Here is a 7,614-nt window from a genome sequence, read left to right on the forward strand (position 1 = left end):
AACAGGGCACCAGGAGGGATAGGTCTTAAATGTATTTTAATATGAGCAGGGCATTGTGTGTAATTCAGCGCTCATCATCGTTTAGTCAAAGAGTTATGGCAGTGATTGGGAATGAATAGAGGGACATAATGGATACATGTGGCGTTTGCTCATTATATTCAACTTAGTCCAACTCCTCTGTGGAAACTGTTCAACTTTCTCTCCCTTTAGCCTGTCATAGTGAAATAATACAGACATTGGTTCCTCGAATGGGATAGCCTGCCATGCTATTATATTTCTACAGCTAACGAGGGCTTCATAAGCCTTTGATACAGCCTGATCTTTGAAACCTTTCCAAATCTCCTCAAGCTTATGCTAAATCCTATTTGGAACTTTTTTTTTTTTTTTTTTTTCCCTCGTCTGCTAGTGCCCCAGGCTTAAGAAACCCGGGCGGTGACATGCATACTAAAGCATGCGGGGACACCTCCTGAAAGGCGACTTACGGCGCTGATCACAGGCTCTCACGCGAGTAACACACCACTCCGGACCCGCAGCTGAATGCCGCCAACCCCCCCCCGCCCCCCGCTAATCCGCGCCCGCCGCCGCCCCGCGCACCCACCCGCGCCCGCGCGGCACGCCACGGCACGGCGCGACATGCCACGGCACGACACGGCGCGGCCGCCACGGCACCTGCCCGACCTGCGGCGCAATGAACAAACCCCGCCGCGCATTTTACTCCGCGCTCCCCGCGCCCGCTCCGCGGCCGCGCCTCCGGAGAGAGAGAAAAGACGGGAGGGGGGAGGAAAAAAAGGAAAGAAAAACAAAAAAGAGAAAGAATGAAAGGGGGAAAAAGGAATAAAGCCGGGGAAAAAAGGAGAAACCCCAAACCCCGGAGAGTTAAGGACAACAAAGGCGAGCGCCCCGCGCCCCCGCTCCCGCCGGCTGCCGGAGCCGCCCCGGTTCGGGGACCGCCGGGGGGCCGCCCGCCGCCCGCGCGCCGCCGCCTCCCATTGGCTCCGCCGCCCGCTCATTTGCATACCGCCGTCTATTAAAGGGCGCGCGGAGGCGCGGAGGGGGCGCAGGCGGCGGCGGGTGGTGCGCGGAGCCGCACCTCGGGACCGCGCGTCGCTCCGCATCACCCCGGACAGACCCCGCTCCGCGCCGTCGGGCTGAGCCCCCCGCAAGTGCCATGAGCCCCCTGCGGCTGCTGGCCGTCGCCTGCCTGCTGGCCCTGTCCCGCGGCAAGACGGTGAGGTACCGCACCGACGAGGAAGGCGCGCCGGGCACGGTGATCGGTACGCTGGCCGACGAGATGCCGGTGAAGGCGCCGGGAGAGATGAGCTTCCGCCTGATGCGCCAGTTCAGCAACAGCTCGCTGGTGCGGGTGCGGGAGGAGGACGGGCAGCTGAGCATCGGCGAAGCGGGGCTGGACCGGGAGCGGCTGTGCGGGCAGGCCCCCCAGTGCGTCCTGGCCTTCGACGTGGTGAGCTGCTGGCGGGAGCGCTACCGCCTGGTGCACGTGGAGCTGGAGGTGCGCGACATCAACGACAACGCGCCTCGCTTCCCCCGTGCCCAGATGGCACTGGAGGTGTCGGAGAGTGCCGCGCCTGGCACCCGCCTCCCGCTGGAGGTGGCCGTGGACGAGGACGTGGGCTCCAACTCCATCCAGAGCTTCCAGGTGTCCCTCAACAGCCATTTTGGCGTGGAGGCGCAGACGCGGGCAGATGGGGCACGTTGCGCCGACCTGGTGCTGCTCCAGGAGCTGGACCGAGAGCGCCAGCCCTCCTACACGCTGGAGCTGGTGGCCAAGGACGGCGGCAGCCCGGCACGCTCAGGCACGGCCACCGTGCACGTCCGCGTCCTCGACGCCAACGACAACAGCCCTGCCTTCGCCCAGGGCTCGGTTACGGTGGAGCTGCCCGAGGATGCGCCGCCAGGGTCCCTGCTGCTTGACCTGGACGCTGCCGACCCCGACGAGGGCCCCAACGGTGAGGTGGTCTATGCTTTCAGCAGCCAGGTGCCCCCTGAGGCACGGCGGCTCTTCCGCCTCGACCCGCGCTCGGGCCGCCTCACGCTGGAGGCCGCCGTGGACTACGAGCGTACCCGCACCTACGAGCTGGACGTGCGCGCCCAGGACCGTGGTGCCAGCCCACGCGCTGCCACCTGCACTGTCGTCGTGCGCCTCACCGATGTCAATGACAACGCACCACGCATCAGCATCAGCGCCCTCCGTGGTGCCGCCAGCGCTGCTGGCGTGGCCTACATCAGCGAGGCAGCAGCCAGCGAGAGCTTTGTAGCCCTCGTCAGTGCTTCGGACCGTGACTCGGGCGCCAACGGGCAGGTGCGCTGCAGCCTCCGTGGCCATGACCACTTCGCCCTGCAGCGTGCCTATGAGGACAGCTACATGATCGTCACCACAGCGGCGCTGGACCGCGAGCGCATCCCCGAGTACAACCTCACTGTGGTGGCCGAGGACCTGGGCTCACCGCCCTTCAAGACTGTCCGCCAGTACACAGTGCGGGTGAGCGATGAGAATGACAACGCGCCACTCTTCGCCAAGCCCCTCTACGAGGTGGCTGTGGCAGAGAACAACCCCCCGGGTGCCTACATCACCACCGTGGTGGCCCGCGACCCTGATCTTGGTCACAATGGTAAGGTCACCTACCGGCTCCTGGAGACACAGGTCATGGGGGCCCCCATCTCCACCTATGTCTCGGTGGACCCCGCCACCGGGGCCATCTATGCCCTCAGGACGTTCAACTATGAGATCCTTAAGCAGCTGGACCTGAGAATCCAGGCCACAGATGGAGGCTCCCCACAGCTCTCCAGCAGCACCCTTGTCAAAGTGAGAATGGTGGACCAGAATGACAACCCTCCTGTCATCATCCACCCAGTGCTCACCAATGGGACGGTGGAAATTGGCGTGTCCAGCAAGACCTCCCGTGACTCCCTGGTGGCTCAGATCAAAGCTCGAGACGCAGATGATGGGGCCAATGCCGAACTCACTTTTGCCTTCCTGGAAGAGCCCCAGCAGGACCTTTTCACCATCAACCCAAGTACTGGGGATATTGTCCTGAGGGGCGACCTCTCTGAAGAGCTGGGACAACTCTTCAAGGTCATCCTCACTGTAACAGACAACGGCAGACCCCCCCTGGCCACAACTGCCACAGTCAACTTCCTGGTGACCGCCACTGCTCCTTCCAGTATCCAGGAGATAGCCAAGCCCAGCTCCTGGGAAGGAAAGGCTTTGCAGTGGGACATCCCTCTGATCGTGATCATTGTCCTGGCGGGCAGCTGCACCCTCCTCCTGGTGGCTATAATCACCATTGCCACCACCTGCAACAGGCGCAAGAAGGGGAACGAGATCAAAAACAACACTTCCTTGAAAGAGCAGATAGACATCTCCCACCTGGAGAAGGGCCGGCAGGAGGAGGGCAGCCAGAGGGGGAATGTGTTTGAGGTACGAACCTTTCCCAGCAAAACCTCTTTCACCAGCCCCGACCCTTCTCCAGCCACTGAAGAGATCTCCACCGCTGAGAGCGGCAGCGACAGCGCTTGCCTTTACGAGGGTCAGAAGAGGCTGAGAGGACCGAGCGGGGAGGTAAAGTCCCACGGCGGGAAGGGGGGCAGAGGGTGGGGTGGTGTCTCGAAGGATGTGAATTGCAAAGGTATAGTTCTGATGTTGATTTACCCTTCACCACTTCCCTCTCTCACGTCTCCTTTGATCCCCCCCACCCCCCGCCCCAGCAGGGTTTCGCGGCTGCTCCGAGCTACGGCAAGGAGCCTGCTCCCCCCGTGGCCATTTGGAAGGGACACTCGTTCAACACCATCTCCGGCCGAGAGGCAGAGAAGTTCAGTGGCAAAGACAGTGGCAAGGGCGACAGCGATTTTAACGACAGTGACTCGGATATCAGCGGAGATGCCCTGAAGAAAGATCTCATCACGCACATGCAGAACGGTAAGGGCTCAGCCCCTGCTCCTGACTGGCCACTCGGACAGACAGACAGGTGGATGGGAGGGTGGACAGAGGGACCCATCCCTGGGGCACAGTGATTAGCCAGGGCAGCTGGAGGGGGAAACCTGACTCTGTGTAGCTCAAACTGCCGGTCTGCAGGCTGCTAGTGCTGGTTTGTCTCCGCACTGAGCGCCCAGCACAAATTAGCAGATGCTGGAAGTAGCATAGGATTGGGGTTTTTTCCTCCCCAAAAAGCTTCCCTTAAAGTTAGGACTGTGAGGAGTGTCCCTAGCAAAATGACATAACCTTCCCAAGTGTGCTTTTTCGTCATGCCGTAGAGTATTGCCTCCCAACTCCCACTGTCAGTGCATTGAATCATCCCGTGACTGATAACTCTGAGGATTATGAATGATGTGGATTTATTCCTACAGTAACAACAGGTTTCTCCTCCTCTCTCTCTCTCTATCTTTAGGTCTGTGGGCATGCACGGCTGAGTGCAAGATCCTGGGCCACTCGGACCGCTGCTGGAGCCCTTCCTGTGGCCGAGCCAACCCTCACCCCTCTCCCCACCCTTCAGCACCCCTCTCCACCTTCTGCAAGAGCACGTCCTTGCCCAGGGATCCCCTTCGCAGGGACAACTTTTATCAAGCCCAGCTGCCCAAAACAGTGGGGCTTCAGAGCGTCTATGAGAAAGTGCTGCACAGGGACTTTGACCGGACAATCACGCTCCTCTCCCCACCACGCCCCGCACGGCTCCCTGACCTTCAGGAGATTGGGGTGCCCCTCTACCCATCCCCCTCAACTAGATACCTGGGCCCCCAGACTGATACAGCTGAGAAAGTGTAGCCCAACACACTCCCTGCCCGAGTACACACGTCCCTGAGCGCACACAACTAGGTCACTCCCAAGAGCCTTTAAGTTATTGACGAGATCTGGTGTTGTACATGTAAATATGCAAGATGTGCCTTAAAAATGAAGTTGTTGGGAAAGATTTCCAATCACGTCAGTACTGTTTGATATTTGCAAACAAAAAAATTGTTTGTAGTTAATGTAATTTTTATGAAATGTGCAGTATTTAATTTTTTTTTCATGTTTTCTACATTGGGGTTTTTTTTTGCTTTCAGTTCACTCATGGCCTGCCATTTTTTGTAGTGTTTTTAACCTGTACATTGTGTAATGTAATGTTTGTACATAATGAAAATTGGTTATATTTTTATATAATAAAAGCTTAAAAAATGGGAATTCTTGCCAAAGGAACTGTCTGAAAGACACAATAATAATTAATAATAATATCCCGAATATGTAGAACCTTGTAAGGGAAATTCCTCTTTCATGGTGTAATAATAAGTAACCCAGTGTACTGAGAAGTTTGCCTTGCCAAATGTGACTTGTATTTCTTAAGTCTGTGGTTAACTTAAATGTTATTTAATTGCCTTTGGTTCCTGTAATCTGTGTCACTGATAAACACTAATAAAGGTTTTGTGATGTGTCAGAGTGATCTCTTCATGGATTTCATGCTTCAGAGCATAGAGGTCTTTACAGGTCAACAGAAGTATTTTGTGCAGAGAAATGCAGTGGGGAGGAGCATGAACGATGCTACTTTTAGCCTCTCCTGTCCTTCATCTCCGGCACTACTTCACTGAAGGTTTAGCTCTAGAGATTTTAATGATGAGTTACAGGGTGGGAGGGAGGGCTGTGTGACCGAGCTGGCCTTTGCTTTTCACTACCTGGTCTGAGCTCTTCCAGCCTGATCCTTCACTGGTGGGAAGCAGTGTAATTTTAGTGAAGCAAATGAAGCTACATCCATCAACTGAAGTGTTCCTGCTGTGCAAATATCTTTGCATCAGCAGCCACTCAAGCACTTTGCTTTCTGATCTGGCTGAGACATTGGTTTGAGCCAAGCTGCACAGGTATGTGCTTCTACGTTTATCCCTTGTTAAGGCAGCTTTACTAAAGGACAGTAGCTTCCATTTGTGTACATATATTTATACATCAAGAGAGGCTTATATTTGTGCATAAAACAGAAAGAATAGATGTTGATTATGTTGAGATTGTCTGTGATACATATTTTGTCTCTTCCCAAAAATGACAGTCCTCAAAAAAAATCAAACAGATCTTTGAAATTCCCTCCCCTCAAGGTTTCAAGCTAAAAGCAGATCTCAAATCATTCTGCTGAAATCATATATAGAATAGCATTTAATGAAACAAACTGAAGCTTGAGCATTTCTTCCTGTGTTCAAAAAAATGCTTATACCAGAGATAACACTTCTATTGGAGTTTTAATATTAGATTGAACTTTTCCAAAAGGCAGAACTGCTCCTCACTTGGAGTATATCATTTTACATTTTGTACAAATCAATAATTCAGAATTTTTTACATGGCAAAGCTTTTGATTTTTATCATGAATTCTTCAATTATATGTCTAATTGGGATGGTACATTGTGCTGATTTTGTCTGGGGTAGAGTTAATTTTCTTCATAGTAACTGATATGGGGCTATGTTTTGGATTTGTGCTGAAAACAGTGTTGATAACACAGGGATGTTTTCATTACTGCTGAGCAGTGCTTACACAGAGTTATGGCCTTTTCTGCTTCTCACACCGCCCCACCAGTGAGCAGGCTGGGGGTGCAAGAGAAGTCAGGAGGGGACACAGCTGGGACAGCTGACCCCAACTGACCAAAGGGAAATTCCATACCATATGGCGTCATGCTCAGCATGTAAAGCTGGGGGAATGTGGTGGTTTAGCCCCTGCCGGGGTCTGAGACCACGTGGCCGCTGCCCCTCCCCCACAAAGGGAGTGAAATACAAAGCCCCAAGACTGAAATAAGGAAAGGTTTAATACAACAGTGCAATAGCAACACAACCAACAACAACAAAAACAATAACAGTAATAGTGATAGCAATGAACAGAGCAAAATAGCTACCAAATACAGCAGTTTGAAGCACGATGTACAAAACCACGAGTGCACCGCGCTCCCGCGCCAGGAAAATGTGACCTGCCAGGATGTGACGTCCACATGGTATCTGAATAACCCGGCTAGAGCTCCCCCCCCACTGCTGGGGAAACTTAACCCTATCCTGGTTAAACCAGGACAGGGAAGAAGAAGGAGGGAGGGACATTCAGAGTGATGGCATTTGTCTTTCCAAGTAACCGTTATGTGTGATGGAGCCCTGCTTTCCTGGAGATGGCTGAACACCTGCCTGCTGAGGGGAGGTGGTGAATGCATTCCTTGTTTTGTTTTGCTTGAGTGAGTGGCTTTTGCTTTACCTATTAAGCTGTCTTTATCGCAACCCACAAGTTTTCTCACTTTTCCAGTTCTCTTCCTCATCCCAACCGGGGGGAGTGAGCGAGTGGCTGTGTGGGGCTTAATTGCTGGCTGGGGTTAAACCATGACATACATATATATAGAAGATGACTCACAAAGAAAATATAAAGCCTTCTTAGACATAAACAAGGCCCTGTTAGATTTTGTGTCTCAAAATCTAAGTAGAAAACAGTATCCCACCTGCATGCCCCTTAGCCAACAGAAATTCCCTTTCTCTCTCAACTTCCAGCTTTCTCAAGCCCCTGTAGCAAGAGTGGCAGAGGCTGACCAAATTTTTATGCACACATGGTTTGAGTTTTAACAGGGGCTTCATAAAAGTCGCTGTGTGAAGATTTGTGGTGGGAGAGAGCTTCA

At 53.7% G+C, this 7,614-nt stretch overlaps 1 protein-coding gene across 2 annotated transcripts; it reads left to right on the plus strand.

Annotated features, from left to right (window-relative positions):
• The first annotated feature begins 786 nt into the window (after positions 1-786).
• On the plus strand, positions 787-5,426 carry PCDH8 (protocadherin 8). Of its 2 annotated transcripts, none has more exons than XM_074860990.1 (3): positions 787-3,580; positions 3,727-3,937; positions 4,407-5,426. In XM_074860990.1, exons 1-3 carry the CDS (start codon positions 1,169-1,171, stop codon positions 4,778-4,780), a joined length of 2,997 nt encoding a protein of 998 aa, XP_074717091.1. In that variant the 5' UTR covers positions 787-1,168; the 3' UTR covers positions 4,781-5,426. The 2 variants fall into 2 exon arrangements, with proteins under 2 accessions (XP_074717091.1, XP_074717092.1); XM_074860991.1 differs by having other exon boundaries at positions 3,730-3,937.
• The last annotated feature ends 2,188 nt before the right edge of the window (positions 5,427-7,614 follow it).

This window comes from Strix uralensis, chromosome 2 (assembly GCF_047716275.1).
Source record: "Strix uralensis isolate ZFMK-TIS-50842 chromosome 2, bStrUra1, whole genome shotgun sequence".
Lineage (NCBI taxonomy): Eukaryota > Metazoa > Chordata > Aves > Strigiformes > Strigidae > Strix > Strix uralensis.

Excerpts from the sequence above, each read along its gene's own strand:
- PCDH8 (XM_074860990.1), top strand. The coding sequence starts at position 1,169 with ATGAGCCCCCTGCGGCTGCTGGCCGTCGCCTGCCTGCTGGCCCTGTCC. Across the intron at positions 3,581-3,726 it reads TGAGAGGACCGAGCGGGGAG|CAGGGTTTCGCGGCTGCTCC; the intron begins GTAAAGTCCCAC and ends CCCCCGCCCCAG. Across the intron at positions 3,938-4,406 it reads CATCACGCACATGCAGAACG|GTCTGTGGGCATGCACGGCT; the intron begins GTAAGGGCTCAG and ends CTCTATCTTTAG.